The sequence below is a fragment of the Anguilla rostrata genome, chromosome 3, assembly GCF_018555375.3.
Source record: "Anguilla rostrata isolate EN2019 chromosome 3, ASM1855537v3, whole genome shotgun sequence".
NCBI classification, from domain to species: Eukaryota; Metazoa; Chordata; class Actinopteri; order Anguilliformes; family Anguillidae; genus Anguilla; species Anguilla rostrata.
In genome coordinates, this window is record NC_057935.1 from 1,243,770 (window position 1) to 1,262,500 (window position 18,731).

The window sequence follows — 18,731 nt, forward strand, 5'->3', positions numbered from 1 at the left end:
TGTTCCAGAGTGTGGATGGGCCCCATGGTCTAGTATCTGTTAAGGCTCTGTTCCAGTGTGTAGATGGGCCCCATGGTCTGGTATCTGTTAAGGCTCTGTTCCAGTGTGTGGATGGGCCCCATGGTCTGGTATCTGTTAAGGCTCTGTTCCAGAGTGTGGATGGGCCCCATGGTCTAGTATCTGTTAAGGTTCTGTTCCAGTGTGTAGATGGGCCCCATGGTCTGGTATCTGTTAAGGCTCTGTTCCAGAGTGTGGATGGGCCCCATGGTCTGGTATCTGTTAAGGTTCTGTTCCAGTGTGTAGATGGGCCCCATGGTCTGGTATCTGTTAAGGCTCTGTTCCAGTGTGTGGATGGGCCCCATGGTCTGGTATCTGTTAAGGCTCTGTTCCAGAGTGTGGATGGGCCCCATGGTCTAGTATCTGTTAAGGTTCTGTTCCAGTGTGTAGATGGGCCCCATGGTCTGGTATCTGTTAAGGCTCTGTTCCAGTGTGTGGATGGGCCCCATGGTCTGGTATCTGTTAAGGCTGTGTTCCAGTGTGTAGATGGGCCCCATGGTCTGGTATCTGTTAAGGCTCTGTTCCAGAGTGTGGATGGGCCCCATGGTCTAGTATCTGTTAAGGTTCTGTTCCAGTGTGTAGATGGGCCCCATGGTCTGGTATCTGTTAAGGCTCTGTTCCAGTGTGTGGATGGGCCCCATGGTCTGGTATCTGTTAAGGCTGTGTTCCAGTGTGTAGATGGGCCCCATGGTCTGGTATCTGTTAAGGCTCTGTTCCAGAGTGTGGATGTGCCCCATGGTCTGGTATCTGTTAAGGCTCTGTTCCAGTGTGTGGATGGGCCCCATGGTCTGGTATCTGTTAAGGCTGTGTTCCAGTGTGTAGATGGGCCCCATGGTCTGGTATCTGTTAAGGCTCTGTTCCAGAGTGTGGATGGGCCCCATGGTCTAGTATCTGTTAAGGCTCTGTTACAGTGTGTAGATGGGCCCCATGGTCTGGTATCTGTTAAGGCTCTGTTCCAGAGTGTGGATGGGCCCCATGGTCTAGTATCTGTTAAGGCTCTGTTCCAGTGTGTAGATGGGCCCCATGGTCTGGTATCTGTTAAGGCTCTGTTCCAGTGTGTGGGTGGGCTCCATGGTCTGGTATCTGTTAAGGCTCTGTTCCAGAGTGTGGATGGGCCCCATGGTCTGGTATCTGTTAAGGCTCTGTTCCAGTGTGTGGATGGGCCCCATGGTCTGGTATCTGTTAAGGCTCTGTTCCAGTGTGTGGATGGGCCCCATGGTCTGGTATCTGTTAAGGCTCTGTTCCAGAGTGTGGATGGGCCCCATGGTCTGGTATCTGTTAAGGCTCTGTTCCAGAGTGTGGATGGGCCCCATGGTCTGGTATCTGTTAAGGCTCTGTTCCAGTGTGTAGATGGGCCCCATGGTCTGGTATCTGTTAAGGCTCTGTTCCAGAGTGTGGATGGGCCCCATGGTCTGGTATCTGTTAAGGCTCTGTTCCAGAGTGTGGATGGGCCGCATGGTCTAGTATCTGTTAAGGCTCTGTTCCAGTGTGTAGATGGGCCCCATGGTCTGGTATCTGTTAAGGCTCTGTTCCAGAGTGTGGATGGGCCCCATGGTCTGGTATCTGTTAAGGCTCTGTTCCAGTGTGTAGATGGGCCCCATGGTCTGGTATCTGTTAAGGCTCTGTTCCAGAGTGTGGATGGGCCCCATGGTCTGGTATCTGTTAAGGCTCTGTTCCAGTGTGTGGATGGGCCCCATGGTCTGGTATCTGTTAAGGCTCTGTTCCAGTGTGTAGATGGGCCCCATGGTCTGGTATCTGTTAAGGCTCTGTTCCAGAGTGTGGATGGGCCCATGGTCTAGTATCTGTTAAGGCTCTGTTCCAGTGTGTAGATGGGCCCCATGGTCTGGTATCTGTTAAGGCTCTGTTCCAGTGTGTGGATGGGCCCCATGGTCTAGTATCTGTTAAGGCTCTGTTCCAGTGTGTGGATGGGCCCCATGGTCTGGTATCTGCTAAGGCTCTGTTCCAGTGTGTGGATGGGCCCCATGGTCTGGTATCTGTTAAGGCTCTGTTCCAGTGGGTGGATGGGCCCCATGGTCTGGTATCTGTCAAGGCCCTGTTCCAGTGTGTGAATCTGGTATTTAATTTTTTGTTGTTTGTTTTAAAATGTTCTGAGGCATGTATGTGTCTTTCATCTCTGGCTTGTTTCTCAAGCTGAAACTACAAGCAAACATGCCAACTGGAATACAGAAAAAAGGGAGAAAAGAATGCATTATGGGAAATCACCAGAAAATATATACAATATATTAGTCATAAAACCATCAGGAAGTATTTCATATATATCAGTGATGGCTCATGAGCTTGACATAGCAGAGGCAGAAACTTTTAACTCAAAATGTTTCTCAATCTGTTACCATTTGATTTGCTTGGTTAACAAATCAGGCAATTTGGTCTCTGATTTCTAATGTGTGCCAGTCAGTTCTAATAATCATATATTCTCTCTTTATAATGAAATTGTGCATTTTTCCCTTGTTAGAATGGTTAGATTAATTAATCTGCTCAAATTCCGTAGTTTACAATCCCATTTACATTTTTAAGGAGTAGTTTCATTTCACTCAATCCTCAATGCTTTTTCTATATGCATTTTTCAGTATAATTTACCTCAGCAACCCATACAAAGTGCAGATATAAAACAATATCCATCCACATGTTGTAGTTCATGCATAGAAACAAAAATCATGAATAGTGGTTTCTTGTAAGACGTTACGAGTTAATAGTGATGTGTACAGACGAACGCTCATAGAATGCTTAGAGCGCAAAAAAGTGTCATGTGATCTGCACGTGTTTCTGCTGACGGCTGCAAGCCCGTCTCCTCCTTCGGCCAATAGAAAGAGCGCGGTTCGTTTCCTCTTTGGCCCCGTGCACCGAAGAGGCGAGACTGATGATTAATGACTTAACGGCTTTCTCCCCGCTTCTGAAACTATGTCGAAGGTGGTGATGATCTTCGGGAATTTCACGCTGCCCTTTGTTTCAGCCGGCGGGGTTGTTTTTATTTACGGCATTTTCCCGGCTTCAGAATAAAAGGGGCGGAGTCCTTTTAACTGCTGCGGAAGAAACGGCGTGGAGTCACTGTTGTTGTGCTGTTTCACGTTAGCATTACAGTACTGTAGGTTTTACACTGTGCAGTAACGTAATATTTGCAATGATCAACGATACGTTTTTTTAAAATCAAAATGTACAAACAAAGTACGCTGGGTTTTAACGCAGTTCAGTTTAAATTGAGTCCAACAGGGATCACACGTGAACTGTAAGCGTAAGACGGACTGTGAGAGTTGATTTAATACAGGTTACACGGTATCGTGTTTTATCAATACGGTTCCCACGGTCCTCGGAAATTCCACCGTCCTCTCCCGCTTTTCCCCCTCTCTCTCGCGGCTCTTTACCTGCCCTGCTCACAAACCACTTCCCACAACTTCCTGTTCTGCAGCCGCCTTGAGGAAGTCCGTTCAGGACTATTTTGTCGCGCGCTCCAGTGCCATCTCTGGAAATAACGCACTTTAGCACTTAGAATTCCACTTGGGCGTGTGTCCTCCCGTGACAGCACTGATTGATGACTTCACTTAACCGTTCATTAGAATGGACAGCCAGAAACCACGCCTCCAAAAATCATCCTATGTGTCCAAATTGCAGTCCCATTTTATTGCGTGTCAGGTTATCTTTTCATCAAATTTTAACAATTAGAATAGAACTTTATTTTACCCGGAGCAACTTTGGTTGTGGTATCAGTTATGTAATGTACAATAGAAACAGTAGAAAGGCAGATCAAATTTTGTGACACACACAACGCAACTGATAAAAACGTGACAGCAGACAGCATATTAAACATGACAGCGTAAGAATCCCCAGCAGACACAGAAACAAAATAAATGCATTTTCTGAATAAATTTCACCTGCTTTATGATTAAGATCAGTGGTGGTTGATGATGATGAGGCGGTAACAGTTTAAATATCTGACATCATCATAAGGATTCATCTGTGTCATGTGTTACTTTGACAGATGTTTCAGTAAAATATGACTGAATAAAGAACATTTTATTTAAAATAACAGCATGCCATTTATTTGATTACTTCCCTCTTAAGCATCACTGCTTAAGGACAGCTAATCCAGTGATTTACTGGGGTGAATCAGAGCAGCTGTTTCTTAACTGCGTCAATTATACGTGTGTGGAAATGTAAACAATGGCTTTATGCTTTAATTTCCGCAACATTTAATCATCTGGTCTAATAATGTGCCCTCACTCTTTTGGATGGTATGCTCATTTAGATTTTTATATATTTGATTTTGATTGATGAAAAAAAAAAAAAAATTTTTTTAAACTTTTAACTTTTATTACAAAGAGAGTGAGAACCAGAGACATTTCTGAAATTTGAAGAGTAAAGATCAAGTAAAGATCATTTCCAGTGGTATTAATTCTTATTGTAGTCCATTGTTTCATGAAGCACACTGAGTGTTGTCAGTGTCACAGCAGTTCCTCAACCTGCTGGACTTTTTGCTGCTTGGGATTTTTTTCCCTGGCACTTCTCTTCGCATATAAGAGGCCAAACTTTCAGTCAAGAACCAAAACCTGAGAGGGAACTCAGTAAACACCAGAATAAAAAGCTCCATGAAGGTAAGCTGTACAGAAATGTGAACATCGCTAACGCGGGGTCATCGCTGTTGTTGATAAAGATACAAGCATACAAAATTAGTGCTACATGTTAGTGTTCACAGATATTGTTAAAGTACTGTACCATTTAGGTTAGGTATTAAAGTTTTAAAGTTCCCTGATTCTCAAAAATGCTTCAGGATGTCTGACATGAAACTTTTTCTATTGATAAAATAACTGGTATTGTTTGAGGAATTTGAATAAACTGTGGTGATCATTTATTTATCAGTTTGCAGTATGTGTATTCTTTGAGGAGAACTGTATTTATGGGATCGAATTCAACAAAAACAGACATGAAATAGTCAATACCATAATATAACATAAAATCCATTTAATGCCATAAAGTTATATTTATTTTTCTCAAAGTCTTTAATAGAGATGGGGAGAGTAAGTATTTCTCTGTACATTATACTAGTACATTTACCAGAATTATTTTTCATTTCAAAATTACATTTTTGGGAAAGTGGTGCTGAAGAGCAATGTCACAGACTGAAGTGCAAATAACCAGCTTTAATCAAGCGAGAGAGCCGAAATTAGGCCTGTCTGCGGGGTTTGTTTGAAATCTGAACTTGTTTATTTTTTATTTTTTAATCAGATGAATTTGTGTTTATTCTGCCTCGTCTTCCTCCTCCTCGTCTTCCTCACTCTTCAGTCTGTGACGGGGGCGGGGAGCTACAACTACATGCTTAAACCCAACGGTAAACTGTCTGCCCTGCTTCCGCATGTGTCCGTCTGTCCGTCTATCCAGCGCGTGCGTTTGCTTTCCTCTGTGGCATTAGGCAGGCCGTGACTGTGAACCTTATTTTTTTCTGGCGAACATTTGCGGCTTCTGATAACCAAATTAATGGGTTTGCTTTAAAAATAATCACACTGAAAATCTTCCCTTCTAAAACCACCGGTACAACAACCCTAGTTATTCCTTCACTGTCTGCCAGTTGGTTTGGCAATGAATTTGAAGATCTTATATACGTTCAGGTGCCACCACATCTTAGCATTTAAATATGTTGTTTATCTTCTAAAACCTGAATGCTCCACTGTCCCATAAGGAGGGAGGGGGGGTGGTTAGGATGATTCCAAGGGCCCTGACTGACAGGGGCCCTCAAAATCATTATTATTGTTAATAATGTTATTATATTACATTGCATTTATTGGGCAGATGCTTTCATCCAACGCGCCATACATAAAAGAATGCAGGCGCCATTTTAGCATTTCGAATAGGATGGGATTCACAGCCCAATGGATTAGCAGTCCATCACCTTAACCACTCAGCTACCTCATCTTCATGTTAGTTCTTGTTGTTGTTATTATTATTATTATTATTATTATTATTATTATTATTATTATTATTATTATTGTTGTGTTGCTGTTATCCTTATTATTGTTATTATTATAATAATTATTATTATTATTATATTAATATTATAATTATTTGTGCACGCTGTAGTCCTGGTGGTGGTCCCAGCGATGGGCAGCTCTACTGTCCAGGTGACCCTGCAGTGCGGGGAATCGTACGCGCACGGCGACGTCGTCTGGAGGATCAAAGGCAGGGAGGTTGCCCGTGGCAACCAGGTGAACATCATCGTGGAGGAGATGCTGGGCGGGAACTACACCTGCCACGCCCGCTCCGGGGCTCTGCTGAACCACACGCTGGTACTGGTCCAGGCCGTCCACAGGAGGATCCTGGACAGGTCACCTGACTCAGGTACTCCGAGCAGGAGAGGGATCACACCTGCACCTGCACCTGCACCTTCAGCACAGCCTGAGTCTAAGCTCTGCTTTGCATTCTAAACAACCAGAACAACATGAGTTCTGATTCTGAGTTTGAGTGCACCCTTTTCATTATGACTGTGATTATGATGATGAAAATGACAATGGTAACAATGACATTATTATTATTATTATTATTATCATCATCAGGTAGTAGTATCATCATAACAGGCAGTGCACTCGAAGAGCAGTTAAACTCCACACAGGCAGTGCACTCGAAGAGTGATGTAACTGCACAGAGATCAGTATTGTGACTGACCCGAGGTTTGTGTCTGTCTGTCTGTCTGTCTTTGCCCAGAGTACATTCACTGTCTATCGAAAAACTACAGCGGAGTGTTTCAGTGCTCCTGGACGTGGAGCCGGACCAGGAAGGGAGACCTGCTGCTGGTGACTGCGGCTCGGTAGGAGAACGCTGCTAAAGTTAGCCGCTGTACATCGGCGCCGTGGCCCAATCGCTGCCGTAAAACGCCTGTTACAGCCAGAAGCACGCACTGACGGGACCGTTAGCTGAACCCAGACCGGCGCAGCTTCATGGAAATATTATTTCTAAAAACATTCTGGGTTTTTTCTTGTGTAGCTGCCTTGTTACAGATTCAGAAGGCAATACACAAATGTAACAACATAACTACAGTGTGGCAATACATTAATGCTAACCACGTGAAGTATCCAGATTGGGGGTTTATGTTTGTAATTTGAAAAAGTCTAGTCTTTAACTCCAAGCCCAAACAAAACACTATTGTTATTGCACAAGTGGACTAAGGACGGTGGCAGTTTAATTTAAAGTGAAACTGCTTAGTTGTTTTTGTGCAGATTGGTGAAACTCTACGAGACTGAAAGGTTGAGTTTTTGTGCAGATTGGTGAAACTCTACGAGACTGAAAGGTTGAGTTTTTGTGCAGATTGGTGAAACTCCACAGGACTGAGAGATTGATTTGTTCCCATTGACAGCTCCACAGCAGAGATCACCTGCTCTCTGGATCCAAGCGGACATTCCATCACCTGCCGCGACCCCGCCCACTGCCCGTACAGCGAAGAGATCGAACGCATCAAACTGGCGGTGTACGTTAAGAACGAGTTCCGCATGGAGAAGTACACCCAGGCTTTCTACATCGCAGAGATAGGTGAGGGAACGAACGCCGCGGACGACATTCATACATACTGAATATTCTGAATATGACACGATTTCATTTGTAATATTACCAAGGATATAGATCTCGTCTCAGCTTGGGGGGGACAGCAAACGGGATGCTGATGTCACAATCACTACTGCTAGTTGAAAGCCATGGAGTTCTAGAACTCTGACTTGAAATTTTGAAAAAGGAAATCCAAAAAAACCTGCTCTCTAAATGATTAAAAGAATCTCTTAAACACCCCCAGGAGCTGCACGGGGAAATAAGGAACCCTTGCTCTCTGTTTTACTCAGACGGTGTCACGTGATTCGTAATACCGTAAAAGGCTTTCCTTAGTGCTCACGCTGCCCACTTGGATCCCTGAATAAATGCCTGCAGCCCTTTGTAAAAATCCAGAAGCATTAGCGAACGAATGCTGCTGTGTGCCTACCGGACGTTCTAAATGCACTGCCTCCATAAACAAACATTTTATACTGCGGCTTCCCCCTGACCAGTCTATGGGGAAACACTCTTCTGGTCACAGAGCCTGAATAATGGCTCTCCCACACGACAGATACCACCAAAATCTGATGAGCTCGGTCTGACGCACACGGGTAGGGGTCAAGGGTCAAGGGTCAAGGCACGAACACTGAGCCTCTTCTCCTGTTTCCCTAGTGAAACCGGACAGGATCACAGTCACTAAAGTGGACAGGAACAACTTTGAGTGGGGGTACCCTGACACCTGGAGCACCCCGGACTCCTACTTCCCGCTCACCTTTCAGGTGAAGGTGATCCCGTGGAAGCAGAGGTGTGACTGCGAGTGCCTGGCGCGGAGGAGCGGGAAGATAGAGGTACGGCCCAGCGGGACCCCTCCCCCACCCCGCAGGGGGATCAGAGCGGCTGGGGGACTCAGAGTGGGGCTGGGGACCTCTCGGGGTGAGGGTGCCGCAAGCTAATTTTGTTTTTGTGATTTCTCTCGCTCTGTCTGCGCAGCTGCACACCACGCAGAGCCGGCAGTGGCCAGTGAGAGAGGGCTTCCTGTTCTGCGTGCGAGCGCAGGACGCCCTGTGCAACTCCTCCTGGAGCGACTGGAGCCTCGTTGGGTGAGTGTGTGTGTGTGTGTGTGTGTGTGTGTGTAAGAGAGAGAGTGTGTGTGTGTGTGTGCAGCTTGTGTTTCTTTATCTAAATGTTTTTACGAATTGTGTTTTTACAGGAGTAGAGTGTGCATGCTTTGTATTTATGAATGACTCGGCCACTTGCCTAATGTTTAACACAAAATCAAATCATTATTTTCAGCAAAAACCTTCCTGCACATTTCAACAGTACATCAGACGCTGGGACTTCAGCAGCACAAAATAAGAGAAACAAAAAGAAAAACCGAAAACAAAAAGGAAATCATAAGTAAGTGGAATTTTATTATTATTATTATTATTATTATTATTATTATTATTATTATTATTATTATCATTATTATTATTATTGGGGATAGTAGCGGTAGTAGTATTATTATTTTGTTGTTTTTGTTGAACTTATTAATAAGAATATTTTATGTAATTTTCTCTCTTTTCTCATTTTTATTTGAAGGAAAAGAAGAAACAGAATATAGAAGAATGAATAGCCAGAGCTGCCTGCACTTATAACAGAGATGATGTGGCCGACTGCCACGCCCAGAGATTTCAAAATTGACAGACGGAATTATTGTTTTTATGAAATATGTTTCATTCATGTCTTTACGTTGCCTTGGTGACATCAGACAGAATTCAAAGTGTGTCACAGATTAGAATCTGCCGCTCAAAATGGTCACTAAAAGGCCCTCAAACTTGCACTGAGAAATAAGCTAAAATAAGATACGTTTTTCATTTAAGTATCTGTACCTCTGTACAGGGGTTTTGTTCCCCCGTTTCAATATTTTAATGTAATAACCATTAAGTTATTAACTTGTCTATTTATTGCTTTTGAATGACGCTGTGAATATTTAAAATATTATGAAAATGTTTAGACTGAATATGCAGAACATTAAAACTTGAAATAGAAACTTTGAAAAGCTTTGGGTTTTAACTTCCTGTTGATGTGCTGCTCTTTTAAATATAATAAATTCTTTAATAACAGCAATCTGATGGTTACTGAGTAATAATTTTTTCATTTTTTGTGAAGATGTAAAAAATTCACTACATTGAAGGCATAGGTTTCGGGTTCAGGTTCAGGTTTCAGGTTCAGGTTACTTTATTTGTACCCGTAGGTAGATTTGGTTTGCAGTAGAGTCATCCATCTTGACACAATTTAAAAACAACACAGATAGTAGACAAACATAATTAAATAAAATAGATAAAATAAATAAAAGTACTAAATAAAATTCCAATCATTACTAAAACCATTAAAACTAAAGATAAAATAAATAGATAAAATATCAATCTGTGCAATGTTGCTATGACTTGTTCATCTGAGCTGCTGGAACAAAGCTATTAGGTTTCTACAGGTTTAGTCTCTGGTTATGAAATATATCTTTCAAAAGTGTCATTCCTCTTTTTTCACAGTTTAAAATGAGTGAGTTTGACCCAAATTGAACACAATGGTCAATAAGCAGTGCCTACTATAGGCCTACTGTTTGTCCATAGTTCAGATCTGCTCACTAAATCACATAAAAATTATGATTAAAAGGGTAAAAGTGAGTTATAACCTTTTTTTTAACACATTGCTTTAGACCAGATCTGTTGCAGTCATTCGGTAGAAACTTATGCTGTGGTAGTTTGTTTTCCCATCACTAGAGGGTGCACTAGAGTTTCTACTGTCCAAGCCTGCAGGTGACTGACATATTGTACGAACCATAACGATAAAATATGTCCGGGTGTGTAAGTCAGAATGGGCCCAGCTGTGTGTTTTCTGCTCCACACCTGTTCTTCCGGATGGTTCTGAGAAAGGGTCAGAAACTGCACTCGCAGTCAGTCAGTGGAAAGCACGGCCAACAGAAGCATTTTCCTCACAGCAAAGCAGCACATGCCTGTGCATCAGGCTGCTGAAGACGTGCACGTGAGCTTCCTGGCGCGCGCGGTCCTCCACGTGTTGCCGTGTCTGTGCAAGACACACGGCTGCAGAAGAACGTTAATAACAGCCGTGATCAAGCAGCGCAGCATACAGACCTACATGTGTGTGCTCAGCCCAGCGACGCTCTGCAGACCGGCCCCCTGTATGTCTGTGCGCTCAGCCCAGCGACGGTCTGCAGACCGGCCCCCTGTATGTCTGTGTGCTCAGCCCAGCGACGCCCTGCAGACCGGCCCCCTGTATGTCTGTGTGCTCAGCCCAGCGACGCCCTGCAGACCGGCCCCCTGTATGTCTGTGCGCTCAGCCCAGCGACGGTCTGCAGACCGGCCCCCTGTATGTCTGTGCGCTCAGCCAGCGACGTCTGCAGACGGCCCCCTGTATGTCTGTGCGCTCAGCCCAGCGACGGTCTGCAGACCGGCCCCTGATGTTGTAGCTCAGCCCGCGACGCTCTGCAGACCGGCCCCCTGTATGTCTGTGCGCTCAGCCCAGCGACGGTCTGCAGACCGGCCCCCTGTATGTCTGTGCGCTCAGCCCAGCGACGCTCTGCAGACCGGCCCCCTGTATGTCTGTGCGCTCAGCCCAGCGACGCTCTGCAGACCGGCCCCCTGTATGTCTGTGCGCTAGCCCAGCGAGTCTGCAGACCGGCCCCTGTATGTCTGTGCGCTCAGCCCAGCGACGGTCTGCAGACCGGCCCCCTGTATGTCTGTGCGCTCAGCCACGCGGTCTGCAGACCGGCCCCTGTATGTCTGTGCGCTCAGCCCAGCGACGCTCTGCAGACCGGCCCCTGTATGTCTGTGCGCTCAGCCAGCGACGGTCTGCAGACGGCCCCCTGTATGTCTGTGCGCTCAGCCCAGCGACGCTCTGCGACCGGCCCCCTGTATGTCTGTGCGCTCAGCCCAGCGACGCTCTGCAGACCGGCCCCCTGTATGTCTGTGCGCTCAGCCCAGCGACGGTCTGCAGACCGGCCCCCTGTATGTCTGTGTGCTCACCCCCTAAATCCCCCCGGGGCACGTGCTTTTCGACTGAGGACTCAGCTGTGCGGCTGGAAGGCAAACAGACTCGGGTGCAATGCGTCGTTTCTGAGGCTCTAAGTAGACCCATTTACCTGTCGGCTTTAACACGTTGTATTTATGTTCATCTGCATTCGCTGACAGATCAGAGCTGTCATAGTGCTGAACAATATCCTGTGCTTTCTGATGTGATCTTGCATTTACATGAGATGGCATTCATGTGCCTTACATCTGAATAAATCTGGATATGCAAGGCTGGATTTAAATCCTGCTCCTTGAGACAGGAGCTGTGAGATGTTTACGGTGTTGGCCCAGATACTACCTAGACACGCTGTGGCACCTGCTTCAGGAGGAGGAGGTGAGGAGGTGCAGCATGCCTGGGGCAGGAGGAGGAGTAGAGGAGGTGCAGCATGCCTGGGGCAGGAGGAGGAGTAGAGGAGGTGCAGCATGCCTGGGGCAGGAGGAGGAGTAGAGGAGGTGCAGCATGCCTGGGGCAGGAGGAGGAGTAGAGGAGGTGCAGCATGCCTGCTGCAGGAGGAGGAGTTGAGGAGGTACAGCATGCCTGGGGCAGGAGGAGGAGTAGAGGAGGTGCAGCATGCCTGGGGCAGGAGGAGGAGTTGAGGAGGAGCAGAATGTCTGCTGAAGGAGGAGAAGCAGGTGGATGTGTCTGTGTTGTTTGTGTTTATTGCCTGTACTAGTGGCTCTTATTAGAGGGATTCTCTGCTTGCATTTCTCAGCCTGCTTTACTCTGGCATTAGACTCAAACTGAGACCAAGACTGAGATTTGTGGCCATTTCCCCATTGTTACACCAGCCACCTGAAAGATCACCTATCACCGTGCGGTGGGGAATGTACAGGGAAACTATATCTATAGGGGCTGTGTGAGGGGGTTTTAAATTAACATTCTGGCATTCACCTTACCAGTGCAGATGAACAATACTATACTGGTCTAAACAGTGTCATGCATTGATGACAGTGTACCGGCAGTGTAGTAATGACCAGTGTCATTGTCCACTATTGTCATAGTTTATTTATGAGGTTGAATATTTGGCTGAGGTCTTGGGGATCTTTCATTGCTATTAAATATATTTTACATACGTTGAACAATATTTACTGAGGAATGAATTCTCTACCTTGACTGTGACTGGCAGCTGTGAGATTTGGGCAGATGCAAGTGAGATTAATAACGAAACTTTGCCTTCCAAAAATACAAAATATATATCCTCCTAAGGCAATTCATTTTTGTCTCATGTAGGGGACATGAGTCTTATGTAGTATATTCTACTATGCTGAAATCTACATTACAAGAGACATTCAATAAAAATAAAACAATGTTTGAAGAGTGTGTTTTCTGGAATAGCCAGAGCTGGTGTATGTGACCGAGAAAGCAAACAGAAGTGACACAAACGTCCGACCATATGCATGGAAACTCCTAGAGTGAGCCAAAATGGCGACCGCGCTGGAGCCGTGTGCTGCATGCAGTACTCCAGGGCAGTGAAGTGCATCCTCCTTTAGGCAGACCAGCCACAGAACACTTCCTCATTACTGAGAGTGGCTCTTATGATGACACCATCTCCAGAGGCTCAGTGATGACACCACTTCCCGCTCCTCAATGCCAAAGTTTCAAAACAAGCTAACAGAGAAATATCCCTCAAAAATGTGACTAAAATCATGTGCCAAGTTTAACACAAGTTTATAAAAGTAAGGTAGAGGAAATGCAATGAGGGAGAGTACATCCAGAAATGTTTACAGAATTTTTTAATGTTATCAACAGTGATGGAAAATCCAGGTTTAGAAAGTAAAAATTTTCTCCAGTATTTTGTCCCAATCACCCGGATTTGCTAATTAGAACTAATTAGTGAAATGAGCTGGCTGGGTCTGTGGATGGGAGAAGCACATGGCAGGACATTTACTTTCTGACCACTGGACTTTCCACCTCTCGTTCTCAAAGCCTCACTTTCCCATTAGGGACGACCCCTCCAGTGCTGCCATTTTCACACCTTCTTTTTGTTTTTGTTATCGGTGTCCCATGTTGGTCAGAACATGTTGAATTCCCACATTAAGGTGGAATGTCCAATGAGCTATTTGCTATTTGCTATTTTAACCGCAACCACGTTCAGGCATAATCCCCACTGCCGATGTGGAAGAGCGCAGATATCTGGGGTTCTCCTCCGAAATGCGCCAGATGGGGGGTGGGGGGCTGGGGGGACGGACCCCTGTCTACCGGCCACAATCAGCAGTGGGGCGGTCCGTATTTGATCTGACACCGTGGGACACAGCCATGCACCACCGGAAGTCAACGAGCCACCCAGCAACCTAGTTTTCAGGCTTTCCTGTAGTCGACAACTGTTGTTTTTAAAAAAACCTGCCACAGGGTGGCGCCAAATCGCAACGTACCGAAGAACGCACGGCTGGTAACCAACAGTACTGATGATTTCATATAGTTTTTCATATTTTCCAGTTTGAATGCCATGATAACCCCCGGAATTCATAGAGTAGCCACGTTGTTTTGGAAATTATGTAATCTTTCAATCACTGAAAAATCAGATTTTTTTGTTTGAATGTTTATTAGAATTCTCCTAATTTTTTTGATTTTCATTAGATTTGTCTGTCCTGCAGGGGGCAATGTTACTAATACTTATTGGGTTCATGGGCATAGGTTACACGAAGGATTTTTTGAATTAAAAAAAAAAAAATCTCACTATTAACCTGCGCTATGTACAATCTCGAACTGTGACTTTTTTTCTCAATGTAGTTGTTTTTCTCATTTATGTTTCCCTCTCCATTTTGGAATTGTCAAATTGGTGCCAAACGTGAAATAATGTCTGAGATGATTTCATTGACCCTGGACTGCATTTATATAGCGCTTTTTTAACCCTAACTAAAAGGGTCAGTCTAGTGCACGCCTGCTGTTCATCCGAATCATTTAATTTTTAATTTGAACACACATTGATGTGCGAACTGTCCTCGGGCTCACATTAGGAGCTAATACTGCGAAATTTAGTTCTAACGGCTCTCTTGCTTTCTTTAACGGTACAGAAGGACATTAAAATGTATGAGTTTAAGGGACCCGAGCCTTGAGACAGCGTCGAGCGAGTGGAATGCTAATTAGAAAGTGTGCAGAGGTCTAAGGAGCGATGATAAGACTCAAGAGGCTCAGAAGTATAGCCGTGGGCCTGGTTCCGTTCAGTACATCTCACTGAAGACAGTACGCTGTGCTGAGCTAAGGAACTAATCACTAGTTAAATATATGTAATATATTACAGCAGGGCCGTGCACAGACTGTTCCACGTGTGCTGACGGGAAATTCTGAAATTTCAGAATGTCTTTGAGAATTCTGAAATTCTCAAAGACATGCATGTTAGGTGCACTCCTGCAGTTGCCCTTGACCAAGGCACTGGAGTTGGTCCCCGGGCGCTGCACTGTGGCTGCCCACTGCTCCTAAGTAACTAGGATGGGTCAAAATGCAGAGGACAAATTACCCCACGGGGTTCAATAAAGTATGTCTTTATCTGTTAGGAGGGCATACGCCGAAAATTTTCAACCACCGCTCAAACCTTTCAGCCATCCTAAGAGAGATTATATTATAATAAAGAGAATAATTAATAATAAACCGCTGCTGTTTTGGGGCAGGAGGCATATGCTTCATGCTTAATTATAGCCGCGTTTCCACCAAAATTACCCGGAACTTTCAGTCCCAGGAACTACGTTACCAGGAACTAAAAGGTTCCTTCAGCCAATGGTTGTCTGCGTTTCCACCGGGGTCTAAAGTACCGCGAAGATTAGGCAAATTAGCCCACTGACGTTGTCGTCGGTCCATCTGTCATATGATTTCTTCTGTAACCCCATATTACCACCGAAGTAGCCTACATTATTTTCTAATAACCGGGACAGCCCGGAGGGGTTTATTCCACTTATATACAACGGGTTACCAACAATGACTATATATGGTTACTTTTGTATTTATTGATTTTCATATATCCTCTCAAACACATTCATTAACAGCAGAAAACATGCACACGTTGTAAACAATTTGCTGTTTTATTACTTTCTCGTCGTCAATTCCATATAGGCTAATCGCAAAATGACAAGAATAGAACGAAAACTCGGACTTGCGTGAAAATGTAAATTAGTAGTGGTACAGCCACCGTTTGCTTTCCTTCGAAGTTACTGCTAGCCGAGCAGCGAAGTGTGCCCTACAGATGCGAACCATGCACCATAAATGAGTCCATAGTCTTCCTGGTCTTTTCGTGGAATTGAAAAATGGCAGTAAAATTGAGTAAAATTACGGCAGTCTGAAAAAGCTAAAGGGAAGATTACTAGAATTAACCTGTTATTTTACCCGGATAAAAAGTGCGGAAGGTGATTTCCAGTTTGCTTGTACTGTATCACCAATGTTAATTATGCAGAACTACCGCATACCTCACATAACTGTATCAAACGTTTTGAGTCAATTACAACGGGCTAACAAAGAAAATCCGGAAGAAAATATTCAGCAACCGAATTAATCCGTTTGAATGTTTTGGTAGCCTACGTAATATGCTGTCCCAGCACGAATGCTTAGCATTTTATAAAACGAATACTAAAGCAAGAAAAGAACAGAAGAGCACACGTTATAATTCCAAGACGTTGACAGGCTATAACCAAAAGTAGGCTACTGCGCCGCATAACATACAAGTTTGATTTGTTATTATGAAAATAAATTGGTTTGCCGCTGCATATTTTCAAACATGGCGGGTAATGGCGGAAAATAAATACAACACAAATGCTACGAGTACTCGACCAATCAGAAATGTTCAGCGCTGCAAGCTCCACCCAAAAGGTTCCTGTACTTTCGGAAAGTACTACCCCCCGAGCAGGAACGTTTTGGGGGGTAAAACAAAGCCCCCAGAACTAAATTTAGACCCTAGTTCCTGCGGTGGAAACGCACTGAGTTCCTCAAAAGGTTCCTAGTTCCGGGGTATAGTTCCTGCGGTGGAAACGCGGCTTATCTGTCACTCGATGATGCCTGATAATCTGATTTCTCTCACCTTCATGAAAATTAGACCATACGAAAAAGGTGGCGGTAAGTCTGATGTGCATATGTGGGATTGTAAGGCATTCGTCACGGCTTCGTCAATCACCAAATCTGAGCGCAGTGCAACACAACATTTACGGGATATTCTGGAATATTCGGTCCCACCAACTCCGTGTAATCTGACTGACTTCCATATTTATTACATTCTTTAACACACAACAGGTACTACCGGAGAGGCAGTGAAATATTATTCAGAAGTGTCAATTTTTGTGGGCACAGAATACATTAAAGAGAACATATTTGGGTCCTTTTCAGTCGAAGCCAGTGTTTGCATACCAACACATCCCCAAAGAGCAAGGAATATTTTCTATGATGTATGGGAGATTAACCTGTTAAAACTTAATGTTCACTACAGGTAATTTGTGTGAAAAAAAATAATATATTATAAGTAATAGAGCATATGCATATTAACAGAAATGTATGCGAGTCATAACACGTCGTCATTTATTCTGTGGGTGAAGGAGAGTTGCTATGATCTGCGGTCAATCGCGCGTCTACTGTAATCCGCTCACACACACACACAAACACGCGCGCACACACACATGCTCAGTGCAGTCCCGAGAGCGGCGTCCGTAATGGCTGCTCGACTCTCACTCTCCTCGGCGGAAACTGAATCACTGTCCAGACCCAAAATTCGGGTTCGCCTGAATTAAAATGGTTGATTACCGACCGGAAAAGCTCGGAGAAAGCAAAATAAACGGAGTGAAGTGAGTCTTAACCAAGCAGGTATGTGTATTTTTTCCTCGATATAGCACGATGGTGTAGCATCGGCAACAAGCCTATCCTTTTCCAGCATCGGCATCGTTTTGTCTGATTGCACGCTCTCTTTCTCGGCTGGCACAGGGACAAGAACGCGTAGCGTTAGCGCTTGGTTACCGCAGTTCAATTCGGCATCTTTTGGGGGGAAATGAAGTAACTTATGAGTCAGTTTGTTGTTTTGTTTCCAGTTTGGGATTTGATTTGCTCGTCGTCTTCTTAGCGTCTGCTAGCTACAAGTGCTGCACCGTTACACTGGCTAGTTTTCAAGCCACCTGATCCAGGGATTGGCGAGTATCTGCCCACTAACCTGTGTTGCGATCAGTTTGCTGCATGTAGCGCAGATCATGATGTTAATCTATCTGTCCGTGGGCTGTTTTCTGTTCCGCTTGCTAGCTAATGTAGACCTTTTATTATACCTTTATGTTTATATAACGACCGCTTGTTTACGTGTTTGTCGGTTGCAGGTTGCAGTCTTATGACCGGTTGAACATTTCTGTTCATGGTGAAGATTGTAAATTGATTGAATGAATGATGTGTGTGTGTAGCTGGCTAGCATTCGCTATCAAACTAGTTAACTGACCCTGCTAACTAGGCGGAGCATGTTTTATTTTCTCTTTTCCCAATACATCACAGAGCTGTGGTAAAGCTTTGTAAGCCCTTGGGCAAAGCAGTGTTTAAAGTAGCTAGCTCTGTCAGCTAACGCTAGCCGCTGACCAGCTCGGGTTAACGCCGGCGCAATGCATTTTCAATTAGCGCGGGGTTACTACCGGTCACCGCGTGCTGTGCTTAGTAAAGCCAAACGCAAAGATTTAACTTCACTAATCGCTACACACTAATGGCTGTTGTGTGTGACATGATATGATAGTTTGCAAAGCAGCAATGTTTGCTTTCTTTTGTTTGTTTGTTTTATCACCTGCAATTGTTGCGCCGATGCCGAAGGCCCTGATATCCTTCTTTCAGTAATAAATAGCAAACAGGTTCATGGTAACATCTCCTAGTTAGTCATGTTGTTTACCGAACTACAGATATGTGTAATTTGGTTTAAATGTATTTCACTTTATCTTTCGTTAGAAGCAGTTGCCCGCCTGCCCGATTCTGCGCGGCCCAGCCTGTTTAACAGCGATGCGTTCGTGCCTGTGTGGGGTCAGAGAGTTGAAGTGTATGTTAAATTGACCTGAATACCTTTTTGTTAATGGAGCTGTAACTCCAGATTAATGCTGACTGTTGAGTTTGCTCTATCACAGCGTAAAGAGAGTTTCCATCCACGTATA

At 44.6% G+C, this 18,731-nt stretch overlaps 2 protein-coding genes across 4 annotated transcripts in view; both read left to right on the forward strand.

The window, feature by feature from the left end:
• The first annotated feature begins 1,890 nt into the window (after nucleotides 1-1,890).
• On the forward strand, nucleotides 1,891-9,679 carry LOC135249766 (interleukin-12 subunit beta-like). Its single transcript, XM_064325299.1, has 9 exons — nucleotides 1,891-4,664; nucleotides 5,296-5,398; nucleotides 6,145-6,402; nucleotides 6,766-6,868; nucleotides 7,415-7,587; nucleotides 8,251-8,426; nucleotides 8,569-8,678; nucleotides 8,872-8,976; nucleotides 9,160-9,679. The coding sequence occupies exons 1-9, from the start codon at nucleotides 4,659-4,661 to the stop codon at nucleotides 9,179-9,181; spliced, it is 1,056 nt and encodes a 351-aa protein (XP_064181369.1). The 5' UTR covers nucleotides 1,891-4,658; the 3' UTR covers nucleotides 9,182-9,679.
• Nucleotides 9,680-17,170: 7,491 nt separating this feature from the next.
• LOC135249762 (RING finger protein 145-like) overlaps nucleotides 17,171-18,731 on the forward strand; it is a 17,762-nt gene continuing 16,201 nt past the window's right edge. Inside the window, exon 1 of one of the 3 annotated variants that reach the window (XM_064325287.1) lies at nucleotides 17,171-17,427. The gene's annotated coding sequence lies outside the window, so the exon portion shown is untranslated. Of the gene's footprint in view, nucleotides 17,428-17,480; nucleotides 18,620-18,731 lie in introns of those variants that run through there. The other 2 variants (XM_064325286.1, XM_064325288.1) reach the window with 2 other exon arrangements.